This window comes from Sus scrofa, chromosome 4, assembly GCF_000003025.6.
Source record: "Sus scrofa isolate TJ Tabasco breed Duroc chromosome 4, Sscrofa11.1, whole genome shotgun sequence".
Classification (NCBI taxonomy): Eukaryota; Metazoa; Chordata; class Mammalia; order Artiodactyla; family Suidae; genus Sus; species Sus scrofa.
Window position 1 is genome coordinate 80,568,021 of NC_010446.5, and position 22,793 is coordinate 80,590,813.

The 22,793-nt window shown below is 35.5% G+C and overlaps 1 protein-coding gene across 2 annotated transcripts; it reads right to left on the minus strand.

Moving 5' to 3' along the window:
* On the minus strand, positions 515-22,689 carry GORAB (golgin, RAB6 interacting). 2 transcript variants are annotated; one of them, XM_021089423.1, is made up of 5 exons: positions 22,523-22,689; positions 13,624-13,972; positions 11,301-11,402; positions 8,739-8,879; positions 515-2,317 (listed from the first exon to the last, which is right to left on the minus strand). In XM_021089423.1, the coding sequence occupies exons 1-5, from the start codon at positions 22,581-22,583 to the stop codon at positions 1,840-1,842; spliced, it is 1,131 nt and encodes a 376-aa protein (XP_020945082.1). In that variant the 5' UTR covers positions 22,584-22,689; the 3' UTR covers positions 515-1,839. The 2 variants fall into 2 exon arrangements, with proteins under 2 accessions (XP_020945082.1, XP_003481451.2); XM_003481403.3 differs by having other exon boundaries at positions 515-2,296; positions 22,523-22,688.

A 22,793-nucleotide genomic window follows, 5' to 3' on the forward strand; every position in this document is an offset into this window, starting at 1 on the left:
ACATATTTGAAAGGATTTTACATGTACAAACACAAACCCTCAATGGGTTATAAGGCAAAATTTTCAAGGGGTGGGATGCAGTGAATTTCATGGCCTGATATATGTAAGAGATCAAGAGTTTAGAACCACAACTTTACTTGTACTTTAAGTTTAAAATGAGTCAGTCGACCAACATGCCATAAGTAAAATTGCTGGCTCACGAATTTTCCAATTGTGAAATGAGATGATCAATTCAAATAATATGTGAGGTCCCATCCAATTCATTTATTTCATGATTCTCATTTCTCCTTATAAGTACTTAAAATATAGACTGAGAATTAAATTGTACTTACCTGTATTTAGTCAATACTATAGAACTTCATTTATTGATGGGTTTTCCCTAACAGAGGCTCATACAAGGGAGTTAAGTCTATCTACCCCATGGAGATACAGGATGCAAAACTGCCATACAGTGTTTAAGAATGCACACTAAACTGTTTGAAACTTTTTAAAAAGGTAAACAAAAGCCACTTTATAAATGCATCAGACTCGTTTATTCCTTAGAAAAATAAGAGTGTACTGGACAATGAAACATTCAGTTTTCATGTATTAATTCATAAATAAAAAAACACAGCTCTATATAAATGCCTCTGTTTAAAGAAGTCAGTAATGAAAAGCTATGAATTCAAATTACATAATATAAAAATACAAAGCTCATCTACATTACTAGAAGACAATACCCTCAAACAAACTCATCTAAAAATAGGATATCCCCAACTTTTTCAGAAATTATTATGGACACAGTATTAAATTTGTCCTTAAATTATTTTATAATAGTTCCATGTGATATTCATAGATTTTTGTGACAACCTACAATATTTATTTACACATTCACATATAGCACAATGTAGTGGTCAAGTATTAGTGACGGTAACTAACAAACTATGAAGTAATAAGAAAACCATCATTTTAACAATTTAAATGTTCCATGACAGGATAATTTATAACCAACATATAGAACACATATTTACATAACACTTTAGAAAGAAAATGTCAACTTTTTAAGATAATCAACAGTAGCAATAAGATTTTTCTTTATTATTTTCAACCTCACTGTGGAAGTGTTTTCACTGCCTAAATTTAATCAATATACTGACTCTTTTAAAAAAGAGACAATATATTAATAGTAATATTATATATATATATATATATATATATATAAAATGGTATATTTATACATATGTCTGTGTGTGTGTATGCAAGCATATCAATGAGCCAAAACTCATTTAAAAGGCAAATTGAAAACAGAAGTGATGCTAGCTTAAGCTGTCTGGTTCTTTTTGTAAAGTTCAGTTTCTAAACTGTGTTTTATAACTCCTGTAAGAGCCAAAGAGATAACCTATTACTTTTGTTGGCTGTTTCTCATTCTCTCTTTTCACATGTTAATTTCTGTCTCTATACTGACGACATAAAATAGGACTCTCATTCTCAACATTTCTCCCAGAAGTTAAGTGAGTTCAACTAGGTACTATCATTTTTCACTTTACCTTTCCGTATTTACCTGGTCAAAAAACACTATTAACCATGTAGTTTTTCTTTCATCCTTTTAAATTACTTGTATTTACCCAGTAATATGGGTACAGTGAAGGAAGTGGACTAAAATCAAGGTGAATTATGTATAAAAAACTATCATAATCTGAGATTTTAGAATGGACAAATATGTTATACTAAAACCCATTATGGATTCAAAAATTAATTCTGTTTTTAAAGAGGCATTTATCAGAGGTCATGGCATAATCTACAAGAGAAAGTTTACTTCACTGAATATCCTATTAGCTATAAAGAACAATTACTGGCATTTCATGTGGTCAGAGCAGCTGAAATGTCTCTTCCAGTAGTTTCAACTTCTTGATTCGCCTGGTCTGGATTAAGGGCAATGCTACTGGAGTTTTCATACTGTTTATCTACCTCTGGGGAAGCAGTCTGTTCTTGATGCTTTTTGTTCTCTATAGCAAACCCCAATGTCACACACTCCCCAGAAGGCTGAAATGGCCTCTCTAAATGAACCACTTGTTTCCCTGCTTCTGCTTCTTGTTCACGCAGCAGTCTTTCTACCTTCACCTCAAGCTCCAAAGTCTCCTCATCAGCTTGCACATCCAGTTGATGCATCAACTCCTCCAGCTTTTTGGCTTTTCGGAGCTCGTTTTGCTGTATGATCGTACAAAGGTGTTCAGTGAGTTGTTCTTTAAGCTCTGTCTTGCGCTGTAGATCTAGCTTTGCTGTCACATACTCTGCTTCAGCCCTGTCAAACCGCTTCCTGCAGGGACAGGTACAAAGACTGGTCCATTAGAGGGCCAAGAAACAATAATTAAACTCCAAAATCGGGGAAAAAATACATATGATGAAAATATGGCTATTGATACTTTAGGAACACTTGTCTACATGTTAAACAAAGCAGGCCACTGCTGCTGAAATTTCTACAATATGCACATTTAGATTCTCCTAATCTAACAACATTCTTTTGTACTCATTTTCTCTAAGGCTGTGCTTGAATGAAAGCAGGCTGAGAGGGTTGATTAAGTGGTGTGCTAGCTCCAGAGGGGGACAGTACAAACCAACTCCAGCACACAACTGGTTAAATTTATGAGGCAAAACAATAAGAGATGGAGAAAGTAGGAAGTCTGTACCTCTTGATTAATACATTAGAAAAGAAAGACAAATTTTGGTGGAGAAGCACATGAACAGTGGTTGGGAGATGAATATAAATGGGACAGAGGACAACCAGCAGAATGATACTGAGTGAGAGCAAGAGGGAAACATCAAGTAGAACAGAAAACTTCAGGCAAGGTTTAGGGAGGGTTTCTCAACCTGGGCAGCACTAACAACTTGGCCATATAATTCTTTGTTGTGGGGAGCTGTCCTGTACATTGTGGGATATGCAGAATATCACTGGCTTTTTCTCATTAGTTGTCAGACACTATCAAATGTCTCTCTTCTAAGGGGCAAAACTGCCCCCACTTGAGAATACCCGGGTTAAGCTGTTCTTACCCTCTCCACTCTGCAACAACAGACTTAAGAAAAGTCTGTTATATTTACATGTATAGAATATCCATAGAGAGGTAATGTCAGTCTTATTTGAAGGAGGGTAATTCTATTAGGGAAGTCACTGTGTGATCTTTTTTGTTTGTTTGTTTTGTTTTTTGCCTTTCCCATATAATGTGTTGCTTTTCTTTTTGCCCAGAAAAGAGGCTGATTCTATTTAGTTACTACCAACAGTTGTGAAGTTATGCTGTCTTACCTGTCATGATTGTCTGTACCAACTCAATGTAGTATGTAATTTCTAGTACTAGGGTTATAGCAAAAAAAGAACAAGTATATCTCTTCATGCAAGATTCTCTGTCTTGGAAGAAAACACAGTAACAAAATAAAAGGCTTTGCTTTTAGAGAACCCAGGATTCAAAACCTGCCTTTGCCATTTATGATGTGTGTACCTGTTCTGGTGAAGGTTTTTTTGGTCGTAATGAACAGATACTCAGTTGTATTATTAACTCAGGTAAACAGTGGGTTTTATTGTAGGATACAAGAGGCAATCTCACAGACTTGTCATCTGAATCAAAGGCTATTCTCTTCAATGCTCAGAAACCACAGTTTCTCTCATTTAGGCTTTCCTATCATATTTACAGCTCAATATGGCCACCAGCTGTAGGTCTATATCAAATTCACTCCACTCAATCTCTGTGTTTCAATTCCAAAATCCCAGAGGGAAGGCCTGGTTTGGCTTGGCTTGACTCATACCAATTTAAACAGAACTTTAGTGCTAAGCCATGTCATGCACCCCAGTTTAGCCTGTGGATTAAATGTTCTGCAGTTTCTACCTTTGTTCTAATCAGGTGTACCCCATGGTCAGCATCATGAACACAAAATACAGCCAGTTCCTATGGAAGAGGCTGGAGAAGAGTTATGCAGTGACTGAAAATTCCAGTGTGACCACAGGTAGCTTCTTGAACTAAGTCAAAGTTTACCTGTAAAAAGATAGTGATAATACCTCATGGGAGAATTAAGCATTAAATAGAATAAATAGGGCCCAGTGTCTAGCCCAGTGCCTGGTAGGCATTCAAGAAACAGAGTTCACCCTTCAGAGCACCAGAATAAAAAGGCATTTTTAGCAATCACTAAACATGTATCTAAAATTAAAATTATGTACAATTTAAGAACCTACTGTTTACATCTGAAAACTCATTTATATAACATTCACTTCTCATATTTCTTTTCTTTTTTTTTTTTTTTTACTGTCAAGAAAGAGAACTAAATGTTGAAAATTTCCCCTTCATTAAAAGAACTGTTCTAAAGCAGTTGTGTTGAATATCTGGATTCCTTATTTCCATACTTTATAGCATATCCTGTTTATGCATGTTCTCCCATCAAGCTTAAGAGTGCTGACAACATTCTCCATAGGTATATATATCTTGCCCCTTCCCCCAACTCAAACCTCCCTTCTCTGCAAGTCTGTGGTCTCTCTCAGCCAGTCAAAGTCAGTTAGTAAAGATTTACTGTCTGGGCTCATGAATGCTGAATTGAAATTAAAATTTACAAATAGATCCCTAGGTTTCCACTGATCTTTCACCCTGGGTAAATCACTGAAGATTCTGCATTTTGTTTATTTATTTAAAGTCTTTCTGGCCAGAAACATACATATATATTTTTGTACAGTGATTTATGTTCAAAATAGTGATTAGTTTTACAAACTGTGCTATGAATTGGGGGTCAGGTGAATAATATCAAATCAGAGTATGATGATACATTTTGGAATAAAATAATAAGCATTATACATAACATAGTATGATGAATTGCATTATACATAACACAGTAAGATGAATTGAACTGGAAATGTAATTATAGAATTATTTTAATGGAATGTTGAATGATTTAATGAGAATGCTATATAAAGGATTCTAGAAACTGTCTCTCAGTTTCAGTATTCCCAAAAATTTTTTAAAATTCTATTATTAACCCTTGGCATGTCATCGGTTTCCACTGAAATACTTCTAGTTTTTCAGTTTCTTTTCTGAGCAGTTCTGTAAAGATCAACATGTTATTTTTATTCTTTCTTAGAAGTTTTCCAGTAAACAAAGAGAAAATTCGCTTATAGTTTGAAAAATAGACTAAAACCAATTATATTTTGCAATTACTATATGCGTTCACTGGGCCCTTTTGTGAATCTCAGCTACGTTATGGGATTGTTGAAATACTATTTTTTATTTTTTTGCTTTTTAGGGCCACACCCACGGCAAATGGAGGTTCCCAAGCTAGGGGTCAAATTGGAGTTACAAGCTGCCAGCCTACACCACAGCCACAGCAACATCAGATCCAAGCTGCGTCTGTGACCTACACCACAGCTCATGGCAACGCCAGATCCTTAACCCACTGAGTGAGGCCAGGGATGGAACCTGCAACCTCATGGTTCCTAGTCAGATTTGTTTCCACTGTGCCATGATGGAGCTCCCATCATTTTCTATATCTTGAAATATTTTGCCATTTCATCGCCCTAGGAATTATTCCCTCGTTACTCATCAATTATTATTTATGCTAAAAAATTAATATGAATACAGAGAATGATGGAATGACCTAAAAGGATGATGCAATAATGAAATAAATCATCACTCAGTTTCTTCACTGGGTGGCCAAAGCATTACATTACCTTTTAATAAATTATAAAAGACTGGAAAAACCATATTTGTAATCTGTTCTTTAGCTCTCACTGAACAAATATGAGAATTATTTTTCATTTTCTACCCATAATGGCAAAGAAAATTGAAAGATGAAGATATTTTGCCATTATATGACAAATCAAAAGAATCTAATCCCAAGAATCTCTGAATATCATCTTAAATGGCAAAAGATGTGACTAAATTAAAGATTCCAAGAAGAGTTTATTCTGGATTATCCAGCTGGGCCCTAAATGCAATTACATGTATCCTTTTACAAAAGAGGCAGAAGTTTTGAGAGGAAATAGGAGGAAGAGATGAGATTATGGGGGCCCAGAACTGAGCAGTGTGCCACAAAGAATGTCAGAGCCACCAGAAACTGGAAGAGGTCAGGAATGTATTCTTCCCTGTATTTTCTGGAGGAACGGCAACCTTCCGGCTTCCAAAAATGTAAGAGAATAAATTTCTGTTGTTGGAAGTCACCCAGTTTTTCAGTTTTTTGTTACGGCAGTCCTAGCAAATCAATACAAATGCAAGGATAGGCTAGATTCTAGATAGTGCAACTGACCATATAAAGTGAAATTTCAGAGTATGAGTCTTCAGAAAAACATTTTGTAGATGAACTATGTCAAACTCAAGAATCAATGAATGAAAAATATATTTCTGAGGATAAAAGGAAATATGTTATTCTCATAGAGGTAATAATTTCAACAGGAAGAATTCATCATATAATATTTCATATACAAGTTCCTGGACCATCCTGTGTTGTTCAAATGATATAACCGTATTCTTTTAGCTTTTTATAATGTTTGGAGTCAAACATTACTTGATATAAAGAGGCTTACTATGCTTACATTCTTATTAAATTTTTTAATACAGTTGTTTTCTACAATCCTTTTTATTCTTACTTTTTAAAGTTATTCATAAAATGACAAAATATTTATTATACATGTTTTCATGTTTATCTGTGTATGTGTGTGTATGGTAGTATCTAATAAACATAGAAGGTAAATAGTGATCATTGTTTTTCCTGGTATATTGAGGGTTAAAGAAATGTTCTACACGCAGCCACACTCAGTTTTACAAGCTGGTCTGCAGAGCACATGGCAACACTGTAATCACAGCTGTAAATGGCAGCGGTGACAAATGTCTCAGGCAGACTCACTCCAAGTGCTGTCTCTTCAGAGGTGTCTATCCTGACACTTCTCTACGGAAACCAGTTTTAAGGTGAATTCTGGCTTATTTGTATGCAAGAATTTTTTGTGGACCAGCACTGTATCAGGCACTACAGAACTACAATATTATTATTAAAAAAAAAAAAAAATCAAGGAAATCTCCCACAGAACCACAGAAACTGATTGCCCTGGGGATTATATTCTAGTAGAAATCTAGACCATACTACCATGTCACCAGTCTATAACTTCTTAATAACCACTCAGATGTAAATGTAGAAAATGTTGCCTTAATTTTATATATGAACAAGATACAACCCTAGTTCTAGACTAAATTATCTATGGCTTCTCTTTGATTTAACTCAAGAGCTTACATTTTTAAAAATAACTCACACATACAATAATGATATTTATATACAACTATACTAATATTGCCATGACAAACTGTCATCTTTAGCTTGTTAAGAGAGGTAAACATTTACCACGTAAAATCTTTTTACTACATAAAAATGTATTAAAGGTCACTAAAAACAGTCATATACTATAGGATGTCTTCCCTTTTAACCAGTAATCCCACCTTCTTTGTGGTTTTCTGAAGGCTAAAACTATGACATATCTTATATAATGTTCAATGTACAAAGGCATCTTTCTCCAACCTCCTCCAGGACAGAATTAAAACACGATCAAGTAGTTTTTCTGTTGAGATATCCAGAATAAGGGAATTATTTACTTAAAGAGCTACAAAGACATAAAAATGTTTCTCTGACAAATTACACAGAATAAAATATGCTAAAAATCTAGGCTTAGTTTAATCTTAATAAAATCTTGGTTACCTTTTTAATGATCTTATTAACAGAAACGGAACCACTAGTTATAAGCTACTGATGGCATTAATTTACACAGTTAATTAATAAAAGCAACCCATTAGACCTAATAACATATGGTCAAACAACAATTACAAAAATCACAAGGACACCACAAACCTCTTTTTTAAATAATAAATAATGAATTAAAAACCACAATCAAGCATTTCCGCTTTATTAAACTGTTATATAAACATTCTGATGCTGTGGTTTACCCTGGACTAATGAGGCATTCTGATTGATTTCTAGTGTTACAGAGGAAGATGCAAAACTGAGTCATTAACACAGCATTCCCTTGTGAAAAAAGACAAATCAGGATGATTAAAGCAAAGCTGAAAAGACTGAAAATCCTGAAATTGGACTTAATTTTTTGCTCTTTTATCTGTTTGCAAACTTCATGTAATTCTTTACATGTGTTAGTTTGTCTTGAGAATATGCCATGATGATTTTTTTCTCTTTAAAAAAATGCCAATCATTGCAACTAAGAAAACACGTGCCAGAAAACCATTTTATACAGATATAATTATAAAAAAGAGAAAAAACTTTCAAGATAGACTGGTATTTTCTTTAAAATACTCAAAAGGCTTAAAAAAATTAAACCAGATTTTTTTCTTCGATGAAAAATGAATTGAGAACTAGGTTAATCCCTAGACCATCTCAGATAATCAAAGTTTTTAAAGAAAGCATAGACTTGGTGTTAGAAAAAAAGTCAAGAGTTTTGGGGAAAGTCATCCCGAACATTAAATAGCTAATAGTTTAGCAGGAAAGGCTAAAATGTAAATAAATAATGCGAGAAATGCTCTAACAAAGATGTGAACAAGGTTCACAGGTAGGGCAGACATAAGGAAGACTTTAAGAAGAAGAGATATGTGATTCTGTATAAAAGTGGAATAAAGACAGTGCATGGCAGGGTTGTTATGAGGCTCAGCGATAATACACATAAATCCCCTTGGTGCAGCTAGCAATACATTATTAACTAAATCAAACACCTTGTTCAGAGTTCAATTTCCCTAACTCACCGAGCATAAGAATAGTCAAGGCTAGCCTGATCAATCCTGTTCCTGAGGATTCCAATGTCAGCCGACACCATGTCATCCAAAGCCTGTAACTCCTTCTGAATCCTCTTTAGTTTAATGGTCTCGGCCTGAGTTCTTTTAGATCTAGAAAATGAGGAACATGAGTGGAAAAACAGAACATTTTAAAATCATGAATCCACACACAATATAAGTGAAAAAAGCAAGCTACTATATATATGATTATAATGCATAATTTTTAAAAATTAGAAAAAAAATTGAAATGAAACAAATGCTAGGAGCATTTTGGCATACTTCTAAAACTGCATTTGTACTTCTCCCCCTTATTATTCCAAACTTTATACTATTATATATTGTTTTTATACACAATAAAAAAGGTAATAGTAAAAAAATACCAATAAATAGTTTATTCATAGGTCTATATTCATTCTACAAGGACAAGAATAAATACTAAAAGGATGTATGTGAATTCTCTTTATTTTGGAACATCCAACCCAGCTATCCAAGTTTCTAGCCTTAAATTCTTCTCTCTAAGCCATTTTCATTCGTCTAATACTTAGTGGACAGGAAGAAAAGATGCCATTAAACACCATTTCTTTGTATGTCTAAAAACATCTATTTGGTTTTAATTTTCTTAGGACTCATTTCCCCAAAGTCTTATTGCTTTGGTTCCTGTTCTTTAGGCAAAACTACAGGTCCTCAAAATTCTTTCTGGGGCTCAAAACCAAACACTCTTTCTTTCCCTTTATTGAAAAGCAGCCTCATCATCTCTCAGTCCTCTCATCACCCTCAAGTACATCATCTACTTAAGAAACAGAGGAAACAAATACGAAAGCCAACCTTTAATCACGACTTCACTCATTTCAAAATTTCACACATATTCTTACAGGAGAATAAAATTCCCGATAAAACCTCCATATTCTGCTAATTTCTTCTTCTTTTTTTTGCTATTTCTTTGGGCCGCTCCCATGGCATATGGAGGTTCCCAGGTCAGGGGTCTAATCGTAGCTGTAGCTGCCGGCCGGCCTACGCCAGAGACACAGCAACGCAGGATCCGAGCCACGTCTGCAACCTACACCACAGCTCATGGCAACGTCGGATCGTTAACCCACTGAGCAAGGCCAGGGATCAAACCCGCAACCTCATGGTTCCTAGTCGGATTCGTTAACCACTGCGCCACGACGGGAACTCCTATTCTGCTAATTTCTACTCCATCATGCATTTACCCTTGTTTTCTGCTGTTAAAAAAAGTTAACCCTATGATTTTTTTTTTTTTTTAATTTCAAGTACTTTACTGTCCATTCATTAACAACTGAAAGAGGTACTGTTTCCTTACATTTCTGTCCATAGCAGTTTTTTCTGTCTTAAATCAAAAGCACACAGAGGAGAACAAATGCTGAGCCCATAAATCTTTTTGTAAACAGCTTTTCCAATCTCTTCCAAATTGAAGACTACTAAAATGCTTTTCAACAGTCATTTTGTTTTCCTTCTTGAAACATAAGTTCAGTAAGTTGAATTATTCCTATGCTTCATGAAAGATCAAGGTGTGGCAGTAAGAGAAAAAAAGAATTACTGTTTTCAAATAAATACACCCTTTTGGCAGATAAAATTCTAAACTACTCTTATGCCCATCTCCCTTCCTCTCCATTCTTATTCCTTCCCCTTTCCCTGACATATACACCAGCTTCAATAAGTAATAATTTTTCCAATGAGTAATAACTTTTCTGCAGACCTAAAAGAAAATGCCACTGAATACTTGCTTGCATTGAGTTCTCATATTCTCAGTCATTGCTTTACTGCCTGAGCTTGGTTTCCTAAGACCACAGCACACTATAAACTACAAACTAAAAGGGAAGAGTGGGTGAGGGATGGGAAATGGGAATGTAGCTCAAGTGGGACTGTTGCTGTCTGAGGCCAGTACAATGCAGTAAAGGAACAGGGACTGCTGACAAACTTACTCTGCAAAGTGCTCTCACCTTCCGGAAAAGTGAATTGTACACAGCATAGGGCAATGCTCATCATGGACCCAGAGTCATGGATAAAAAGTTAAACTATATCATGCATTTTCTATCAGTGGTGACAGGACACGTAATTATTTAAGAAAAATGTCCATAGGAAGTACAATTAAGACTTGTGGGAGTATAAGTAACTAATGTGGAATAATCTTATTCATCTACATGTCAGTTGATTAAGGCCTATATCAAAATTAAAACCTGCATTTGTTACTAATTTACTAATACTGATAGCTATTTACTGCTCCCTTACAAATGCACAGATGGACAAAACTGAAAACACTGATAACGATCCTTAAGTTTTAGTTGTACCTGCGTTCATAAATTTATTACAAATACATTTAGAAAGTCCTCCTTCATAAATTAAGACTGAGATTTCAGTACCATTTGTAAAGCATAATTTGTTTAGTAGGTTTTAAAAGCAATGGTTGTAGAGAAAATGTCATTTATTAAAACAGATATGGGGAAATAAATATAAAACAGGACAAAACTGATTACAGGTTACAAACAACCTCTCCTGGTTCAGGTGCCTCACCTTTCTGCAATAGCTTTAGCCAAAAGAGCTTTCTTACGTTTATTTTTCTCTTCCATTAACCGCTGTTCTTGCTGGAGAACTTCCCAATGAGATTTTTCTTGCCTAGGGAACAAAAGCATAAAAATGAGTTTCTGAAACCCCATTCCACACCTTACTAGACTTAGTTCCTAAGTATAAAACTTAATCAACCAGATTACGTATTTTTGTTTTTCAAAAGTCCTCTTAAAAAGAACCCATCTGCAGCTCATTATTTTGTTCTAATGGGAACAAAGACTATGATTTGAAGTAAAGAAGGCTTACAAAAACTGGCTCTTTGAAATCTATTATATGTATATAATCTAGGAACCCACAAACTGGAAGCCAGAGTACTGTGGCATTTTTTAGGAGTACAAAGAAACATGTTTAAGCTAATTATGTATAATATGCAAAATAGCAAAATAAATTGGTCTATAGCTAATGTCATGTTACATCTTTTAGAATTTTCTATAACAAATGTCTCCAACACCTAAAACTCTTAACACAATAACCAATGTTTACTTCATACTTTTTTTCCTATTTCCTCACTTCTTTCTAGCTCTTAAACATTTTTAAGTAGAGTGAAACATGAACGCTTAAATGCTGAGCTAAAGAAAAACTCCAAAGATCTGAAAACATGAACTGTTTTCAGTCTATCCAATCTATCCAATTCTAAATAAATTACGTTAAAATTTCCCGTATATTCATGAACTTACTATCAACTCAAATTAACAAGGTAATGACAAAGCCACTTATTCCTATTACTGTCACTTCTCACAACCATTATACCAAAAATCTCTATTCCCAGACCTAGTAACCAATTGCAAAATTATCCTTTTCTCCCAATTTCTACAGTTTCCACCTTAGTGCTGGCATTGACCCTCTCTCATTTTTACATCTGCGAGCATTTCCTCACCAGATACCTTAGTTCCAGCTCACGCGACACCTTATGCCAAATGGTCTGCAACACCGACACCTACATTTTCTCTAACCATTATTTTCTCTCTTCAGGGGTCTTGGTTGACATACTACACCACCAAGGAATTCACTATGCAGGTATCTTCTGCTTTCAAATCCTTCTTCACAGCTTTAATTTGCTATTGTTCTCCGGCCTATTTTTTGCCTCTTTCAAAGAAGTGAGGTATCACCTCTGAGCATTCGCTAGGATATAGCTTTCCTTTCCCTTTCTTACAGCCTCAGATTTTATCCTTTTCAACAACAGTTCCTGAGATTACACATCCTCTATGAAAACTTTCAAAAGTACCTAAAAACATAATAATTTTCCTAATGACATGCAATCTAAAATTTTCAGCTCAATTTAACACTCTCCCACCACTAACTTGTCTCAGGACTATGCTGGTAAACTTTACTTAAGGACATTAAATGTATGCACTTGTTTAATTTTGGTCTCACAATTCATGTGGCTTTATATCTCATCAAAATGATTTCTTGGTTGTAAACCTCTGGTAGGCAGGAAACACTTTAAATTCAGTACAGAATCTAGATTAGCAGAGGTGGGAAAAATATCTGAGGTTAGAAAAAACATATGACACTTCAAAAAAGAAAGACTCAAAATGGAAAAGAAATACCATTCTTTCTTTATGAGTGATAAATCAGGAGGAAACAAAGACTAGATATTCAAACATTAACTAATATAAACATTCTGATCATAAGAATTCACAAATCATAGAAGGGCAATTTCCACAAGAATATGGTTAAACTAAATTCTGGAGGTGGTTTCTAATATAAACACTTTAAATAAAGAAATCTAATGATGCAGTTGAATTAATTAGTTCTCTCAATTTCTTATACTCTTTCCTTTCACCATCGCTTCATGTCTCTTCACAAGTACCCTTTTCTGGGCCAGTGGAGATGCAATCTGGAAAATGAACGAATGAGTTCAATTTGGGGAAAAGTACTGTGCATATAAGAACTGGTTCTGGTGAGTGTAAAGGGCACAGACTTTGGATCCAGAAAGACATGATGTGAACCCCAACTCTGCTACATATTAGCTGTGTATTCACTTTGGGAAGACTATCTTTTCTGAGTCTAGGATATAGCTGTAAAGTAAAAATAACGAAGGTGCATGGCAAGGCTGTTGTGAAGACTAAGTAACAAAACATATAAAATGCTTCACACTGACTGCTTATAATATATTTAGGTGTTAGCTATTTTTCAATAGTTTATTCATTACCTTTATAGGTTAGAATACAAACAAAGAAAATGTTAAAACTGTATTTCTTCAAAGCCCAATGGGGGAAAATAGGTAAAACAGAAAGAAGTTTCATGGATATATAGACTTACTAACAATTCCACTTTCTTTTTTTCCAATTTGCAATCTGGTTTTGGAGGTAGAACCTCAGCATTTTTGTGACCTTCATGGCAATTCTCCAGTCCTAATTCCCTTGGTTGACTTTCATTACCCTGTGGTTTTCTATCACCAAGAGGAGGGGTGACTGTAGGAGGAGTAGGGGGAGAAGAATGTGGTCTTTGAGTATTGAGTCTTTGTTTTGGTGCAGAAAGCAGCTGCTCTGGAGGTAATGAGGTTGATCTATCTTGAAGTCCAAGTTTTTGGCTTTGTTCTTGAAGGGCTTTTTCTCGCTGAAGTTGTTGTCGACTTTTCTTCACAGGGAGGCGCCGCTGTGGTTCAAATGGATCTATACAGAAAAATAACGGAGGACAATTCCTTTGTGTAAGTGGCAAATAATTCTATAAAGCAATAACATTTAACTTTGATAATAATTCTTCAGGGTTTCTTTCCCTTCTATCTTAAAAGCCCAGGGGAAAACAGCCATCTTCCTGCAGAGTTTTGACAGTTCTCCAATCACACTCGTAATATTTAACAAAAACTACCCTAGTTTCAATTTATCTTTGAAGAAGTCCATTTGCCTGCAAGTCAGGCCTTAGGATACAAAGCAAGGTTTCAACATGATCTTTCAAAAGACCAGAGTAGGTAGACAAATGAATTCTCTGATATGTCTTAAATTTGTTTTATGGGTTTACGGGTCTGTCTGTTCTTCTGAAATAAAATGGTGGTTAGGTTCTCAAATGGGCTTCACCTTTCTTAAATTTTAATAGATCTTAGTGTAATTTGATATACAGGTAGACACTATATACAAAGTAAAACTGAATAAAGTCTCTTAATTTTAGGAATGCTAGTTAACCTTTTGATCTTCCAAACAAAGTCTAGTTATGCAATGTATGCAAGCTAATTTTAAAAGAAGCCTGAGCAAAGCAATAGAGGAAAATAAAACAACCGGGAAAAATTTTTTAAAAAAAGTATTGTGAACTAAATAAATAAACACTTCTATTGTAGTTTCTGGATTGTCCATACCAGTGTTAACCTTGTAAGTCAGATACCTGGAGAACCTGACTCACATATATACCGTATTTAATAAGATACATAAGTAATATTCCTGACAAAATGCCTGGGAAATGAAACTATGATAAATCCTTACAAATTAACTTGGGGCTTTGAAATCCTATGTATTGACCTTTGAAATAACATAAGCTTATTATTTAAATTTCCCAAAGAAGAGTTAAAAGCTTTGGAGTCAAAAAGTTTCAGTGTTGTTTTTTTCCACCTCAATAACCTTAGGCAAGTCAATTAATTATTCTATACCTCAGTTTCCTCATCTATCAAAACTGGGTGAAAATTTACCTGCTCTACTAAACTCATGGAGTTGGTGTAAGAATAAAGAGATATGTAAAGGAAATACAATCTTTTTTGAAGACATATAATCAAAAGTAAAATGTTATTATTGTTGATTTTAGCCAGGAACACAAAGTAGCATCCTATATCTCACAAAATAAACTTATTCTTGGCTACTTATCTTTACTCACATCATTAGCAAACATCACTGAGCCTGATTACCTTCCAGTTACACTTGTTAGCTGAATTATTAACATCCCTCAGAAAGTCAATAATGCAGGTTCCATTTTATTTTTCGTTTTCACAGAACCTCACTATGAGATTAAAAATGCTGATTTTTAAACTCTCAAACAACAAATCAGGCCACTTAAAAATTTAAAATGTGACCAAAAAAACCAAAAAACAAAAAACAAAACCCTCCTGGAATTAATGTCATTATAGCAAGGTTGCAGGATACAAGATTAATATGCAAAAGTCAATAATTTTCCTATGTACCAGTAATTAACAAGTAGAATCTAATATAAAAAAATGCAATAACATTTACATTAACACTAAAAAAATAATACCTAGGTATAAGTCTAAAAAAATATGAATAAGATCTATGAGGAAAAGTCCAAGACTGATGAATGAAATCAGGGAACTAAATAGATGGAGAAATATTCCATGTTCATGGATAAGAAGACTAAGTACTGTCAAGATGTTGGTTCATTCTAATTTCATCTATAGATTCACTGCAAACCCAATAAAAATCCCAGGAAGTTATTTTGTGGATACTGACAGACTAATTCTCAAGTTTAAACAGAGTGTCAAAAAACTCAAAACAGCCAACACAATACTGAAGAACAAAGGTGGACTGGCACTATTTGACTTCCATAATTACTACAAAGCTACAGTGATTAAGACAATGGGTATTAGCAAAAGAATAGACAAATAGATCAACAGAATAAAGAGCCCAGAAATAGGCCACATTACACAGTCAACTGATCTTTGATAAGGCAGCAAAGTCTATACAATGGAACAAAAATATTCTTTTTAATAAATGGTGCTGAAACAACTGGGCATTCTCATGCAAAAAAATAAATCTAGACACAGACCTTATGCCTTTCCAAAAAATTATCTTAAAATGTGGATCACAGACCTAAATGCGAAACCTAAAAATGTAAAACTCCTAAAAGACAACACAGGAGAAAATCTAGATGACCTCAGGTACAGCAATGACTTTTTAGATACAACACCAAAGGCAATATTCATGAAAGAGATCACCAATAACTGAACTTCATTAAAATTAAAAATTTCTGCTCTGTGGAAGACAATGCCAAGGGGATGCAAAGACAAGTTACAGACTGGAAGAAAACATCTGCAACAAACACACCTGAAAAAGGACTGTTATCTAAAACATACAAAGAATTCTTAAAACACAACAAGAAAAAAATCTGATTCAAAAATGGTTCAAAGACCTTAACAGATACCTTGTCACCAAAGAAGACATACATACAACAAACATGCATATGAAAAGATTCCAAATCATTTGCATCAGGGAAACGCAAATTAAAATAAGACACCACTACACAACTATTAGAATGGCCAAATATCTGTAACACTGACAACACCAAATGCTGGTGAGAATGTGGGGCAACCAGAACTCATTTGTTGTTGGTGGGAATGCAAATTGGCACAGCCACTTTGGAAGACAGTTTGGTGGTTTCTTATAAAACTAACTCTTGGCATGTGATTCAGCAATTATACTCTTTAGTATTTACTCAAAGGAGATGAGAATTTACGTCCATGCAAAAACCTGAACAAGGAGTTTTACAGAAGCTTTATTCATAGCTGCCAATACCTAGAAGCAATCAAGATGTTCTCTAGCAGGTAAACAGATAAATTGCAGTATATTACAATGGGATATTACTCAATGCTAAAAATAAAAGAAATAAGCCATCAAGCCATGTAGAGCAGAGGAACCTTAACTGCATCCTACCAAGTGAAAGAAAACAGTCTGAAGACTACATATTGTATGATTCCAACTATATGACATTCTGGAAAAAGCAAAATGGAGACAAAATGGAGACAACTGTCTCCATATTGGTAAGTGCTGAGGAGAGAGAAGAAGGGATGAATAGGCAGAGAAAAGAGGATGTTCAGGGGAGCAAAAATACTCTGTACACTATAATGATGAATACATGACATCACACATTTGTCCAAACCCACTGAATATGCAACACCAAGAGTGAACCTTAATGTAAACTCTAGACTTGGATGATAATGTAGGTTCTTCAGTTATAACGAATGTGTCATTCTGGTGGAAGATGCTGATAATGGGGGTGGTTAGCTGGGATAATGGGGGCAGGGAGCATATGGGAAATCTCGGTATCTTCCTCTCAATTTTGCCATGAATCTAAAACTACTCTAAAAAATTAAGTCTTTAGGAAAAAGAACTGGAGATAAAAATGTAACATACTCTTACATATTTATATTGGGGGCTGCAACTATCCAGGAGATTGTAGTAAGCTGGGAGCACAAGTATAGTTTAAAGGGGGCAATCCATAGCTGCTTCTGCCCATTAAAAGTAGCAGCTATCATTTAAAAATTTAGGTATTTTCAGAAATATTTCAATAGAAAAATTCATATTTTTACATAAAATATAGGGAATTGTGTCAATTAAGAAATCTAGATTATGCTGTGAGGGCAAAGAACTCCGGAATCTTTGTGGTTTTAAACACCAAAGATTTATTTCTCCTTAATGCCATGTGCCAATGAAGGCCAACATGGGCTTTCTACTCATCAGCCACATAAGGCTCCAGGCTGACTGCACAATCATTTAGTACTGCTAACAGGTAAGAAGAGCGTGCAGGAATGTCTTGGTTCAGCAATTAATTGCTTGACCCAGTAGTGACATAACACAATTGCTCACAATTCAATGCTGAACTAGCCCTAGGTCTGACCCCAGAACAAGGGCAATGAAAATATACAGGAAGAAGGAGAATAAGAAGTATTTGGCAAATGGCACTAATGATCATCACCCATTAATTTAAAAAGAAATGCAAAGATTAGATAATCCAAAAAGGGGAAAAAATGAAAAGATGAACACATTTTTGGGTTAAATTAAGCCTACAGGCTAAGTTTGTGATCTTTGTGCTATATCCTTTATTTAAGCCCTGCTTTCTCCACCCAAAACCACCATCATTTGAATCATGTTGATCATTCCCTTCCTTTTTAGTTATTTGTGCTGCATCTACAAATATTTATTTTATTTATTTATTTTGCTTTTTAAGGCCACACCCACTGCATATGGACAGTCCCATGCTAGGGGTCTTATCGGACCTCAGCTGCTGGCCTACACCACAGCCATAGCAACGCCAGATCCGAGCCATGTCTGCGACCTACACCAGAGCTCACAGCAATGCCGGATCCTTAACCCACTGAGCAAGGCCAGAAATCAAACCTGCAACCTCATGGTCCTAGCTGGATTCGTTTCCGCTAAGCCACAACAGGAACTCCCTACAAATATTTATTTTAAATTTTAATTTGTTGTTTAAGGGTATCATGCTATATGTAATATTTTCTAACTTAATATGATATTGCCAATATTCATCCACGTTGTTCATGTTGCTGTACCCAATCATTTTTAAAGATTGTATAATGTTCTATTGTATTAATAAAAAAAAGTCTACTGATCTTCCACTGATGGACATTTAAGCTGGATCCAGATTTCTGCTTGTGAATACTGCTGTTGTGTCACCTCTTGTGTAAGAATTTGCCTTGGATACCACCTAAGAACTGTTGGGTCATAAAGTATAACTTTAGGAGAAATGTCAAATTGCTTTCCAAAGTGCATTCCCTCTAGCAATGTATCAGATCCTGTGGATGCATTTTTTCTTCAATACATAATATTGTCAGACTTTCTGATATTTGTCAATCAAATAGTTTGCAGTTGTCTTTTCATTGGTGATAAGCATCTCTTCATATTACCTTTTCTAAGATATATCTATTCAGGTCTTTTGTTGATTTTTCTTTCAGCTTATCTGTATTCTTCATATCAGCAGCAATTGGAAAACATAATTAAAAATGATCAAGTATCTAGGAACAAATCTAGGAAGAGGGTATTCAGAACCTCTACAGGAGATTAATATTGTCTAATAAAACTCCAAATTTTTATTAAAAGATATTAAACTTAAATAAATGAAGACATATACAGTGGTAGTGTTTCATTACGTGAAGATGTGAAATCTCCTCAAATTGATCTAAAGACTCAATGCAATTCCAAAAAAAATTCCAACTGGGGAGTTTCCACTGCAGCTCAGAGGGTTAAGAACCCAACACAGTGTCCATGAGGATGAAGGTTCGATCCCTGCCTATGCTCAGTGGGTTAAGGATCCGGTGTTGCCATGAGGTGTGGTATAGGTTGCAGATGCGGCTCAGATCTGGTGTTGCTGTGGCTGTGGTGTAGGCCAGCAGCTGCAGCTCTAATTCGACCCCAGCCTAGGAACTTCCATATACCACAGATGTGGCCATAAAAAGCAAAATATTTAAAAAATTTAGAAAATTTAAAATTTCAACTGGGTTTTCCATGAAATTTGGTAAAAGATTTTAAAAAATTATATGAAAGGGTAAAAGTTCAAGAATAGCAAGGAAATTTCCAAAGAAAAAGAACAAGGAAACTAGACTGCTAGGAATATTATAAAGTTTTAAAACAGTATAGTATTGATGCAAGAATAGATAAAATGACCTACACTAAAATAAAGAACCCAGAAACAAGCCCATTCATATTTGAAGCACTGATATATACAATGGAAGAGGCAGAGCAAATCAACAGCAAAAGGTAGAATAGTTCAACGGACCTAGAGGAAAATAGTTATCTACATAGAAAAGATGAAATCAGCTCTAACTGTCCTACCACATGAAAACAAACAAAACATTCTCCACATGGATTAAAGACTTAAATGTCAAATCAACACTAAAACTCATCAGAAACACAATTCTTTATGCAATGTTTTGAATCTGTTATAGCTTATAATAAAAACAATTTTAAAAACATTCAATTGAAAATAGGGATTAGTATCTTTTAGAGCTTACAGTACAGTACTAATTCCTTAAGACACAGAAAATGTTGACTATAAAAGGACTGATAAATTTTCCCACATTAAAATTAAATACTTTCTTCATCGAGAGATAAAAGATAAGTTACGCACTGTGAGAAGATTGATAATATAACTGGCAAAGAACTAGTATCAAGAATAAAGTCATTGGAACTCCCGTTGTGGCCGCAGCGGAGACAAATCCGACTAGGAACCACGAGGTTACGGGTTTGATCCCTGGTCTTGCTCAGGGGTGAAGGATCTGGCATTGCCGTGAGCTGTGGTGTATGTCACAGATGCAGTTGGATCTGGCATTGCTGTGGCTGTGGTATAGGCCAGCAGCTACAGCTCCAATTAGACCCCTAGCCTGGGAACCTCCATATGCTGCAGGTGCAGCCCTAAAAAGACAAAAGACACACACACACAAGATAATAAATTCATGAATATATTATTTAACTAGAAACTGACAGCACTGTTTATTTCCAATTTTTCCATTATGAAATATGTCATAGATTAAGTTACTACGTGTGGCTATGGTACATATATTCTCATTAGCTGTATTAGCTGTTCACTGGATTATACCACAATTTACTTATTCACTCACTTGCCAATGAACATTTGGATGGTTTCCAGCTTTTAATATCATAAACAATATAAACAAAAGTATTAAGAATATTTTTGACATTCCCAAATGCCATATGGGTTTCTCTAGAGTAATGTCATCCTTGTTTTTGCTGGCAACCAACCATATCTTCATAGATTATTTAACTGTATTTTTAAGGCTGGAAAATAGCTGAAAAGAGCCTTAAAAACTTGAAGATTCAGCTCTGTTAGTTTTACAAATGAGAAATCTAAGACACAAAGATTTAAAGGCAGAGCTGGAAGATCTACTATACACCAATCACCGTGACTGGCTTTAAGCATACAAAGATGCTGGGATGTCTTCTGTGTTCTTAAGGTGGTCAAAGACTAGTGAGTTGGTGTCTATACTCTATCATCTCACTGAAATGATAAGTCTTGACGTTAAGGTCCTTCCAGTCTGTCTTCATCCCAAATTGCAGAGATACTTAAGAATATACTTCCACATAATGAATCCAATGTTTAATTTAGACTTTTTCATTAAGTTTTCTTACTCCTGGCAAACTCACCTCTGCTAACACATAATCTCTGTGAAATTTTGCCAAACTCCACCCAAACACCAGCACAGTAAAGTTCCTGATAACTCTGTAGCAAGCCCTTGCACAATACCCATTATCACATTATATCATAATTTGTCTCTTCACTAGACTATAAGCTCTTTGAAAGCAGAGATGATGCCTTGTTCATATCAGCATTGCTAATACAGGAGCTGATATCTGTAACTCTGGGTCAGACCAGAAACAAGGGTATTAGTACTCTGTACATCTGAAAATGGGAATGACAGTCAATTACACACAGTGGTTTAACTTTTATGATATAGTTTTTAAAGGCCTCTGGACCAGTCAAAATGTCCTCAATCTATATGATCTACATTGGCCTTACATTATAAATGTACTTCCTTTTCCACTGGTCAGCCCTAGATTATTTTCACAACCATGCTAAAAATGTACAAGCTTACCTGAGCAACATCCAACATTCCAACAAACTCTAAGAAAAGGCGGGGCTTACTTAATTTTCTCCCAGAGTATATAAGGTATGATACAAAGAGTGGTGTAAGATCACAGATGGGAGGTGCACTAAGTGGTTGTCCACTACCAGGATCACCATACAGAACTTTATGAAATTTCAATCACAAAATACAGTTTATATTATCAAGAGTATCTCATTAAGTATCATCAAATTTCTTCATTAAAAGATAAAATAGTACAAGTCCATTCAGATATTAAGCTATAAAGCTGAAAAAGGAAGCACAAAATTTTAGCTTATGCCCAAGTCATTTTATATATTTATATTTATATATATATGGCACATCTAACATCTCAAAGGCCCTTTTGGTTTGGTGACTCTTAAGAGTTGGAAAAAATCATCTGGCAAGCAGAAGTGAATGCAAGATTCCAAATGTACTACGAAAAGCACTTACTTTTTGCATTTATTCAGACCACTGTGTTCCCTTTTTCCCAATCGTTGCCTGCTTCTATAAATTTATCAAAATTCTAATATGCTAGGTACCCGTCCTTCCTTTATCCTGACCCCAAACCTCCAACCATTGATCTATGCAGCAATCTTCCTATTGCATTTCCTCTCCCAAGTCCCATTCTTTTCACAGGAAAAAGTTAAATCTCTGAAACAGATTCCTGAACTCTCTTTTTAAAAAACTGATCCCAGTGCCCTGCTTCTCCAGCTGTGACTTCAAGTACTTCCACCTCTAAGTCCCCCTCAATTCTGTCTTTCCCTAACACCCAGAACCCTGTCCCCCGCCACCTTCCCCCTCAAAAACCGCAGCCCCGCCCCTTCCCCTTAACAGACCCAAGACCTAAACTTCTACAGACCCGTCCCGTTACCTTTAGTCTGCTTTAATCGCCTCAGCTCCTCCTCAGAGAAGCCGGCCCAACCCTGCGCCATCCGCCTGGTCCGCCGGCACACCTTGAGCACCTAGACTTCAGAGCCCCGACTGCCAACACGACGGCCCAGGCACATCCGGGTTCTTCCCCGGCCTGCAGCTGACCAACCAATCAGCGCATTGAGCTCTGGGCACAAAGCCCCCCTTCCCTGCCTCAAGGCCCGGCTCCCTTCCCGGCTGTCTCCGGCAATGCCAGATAAACTACCTAAGGA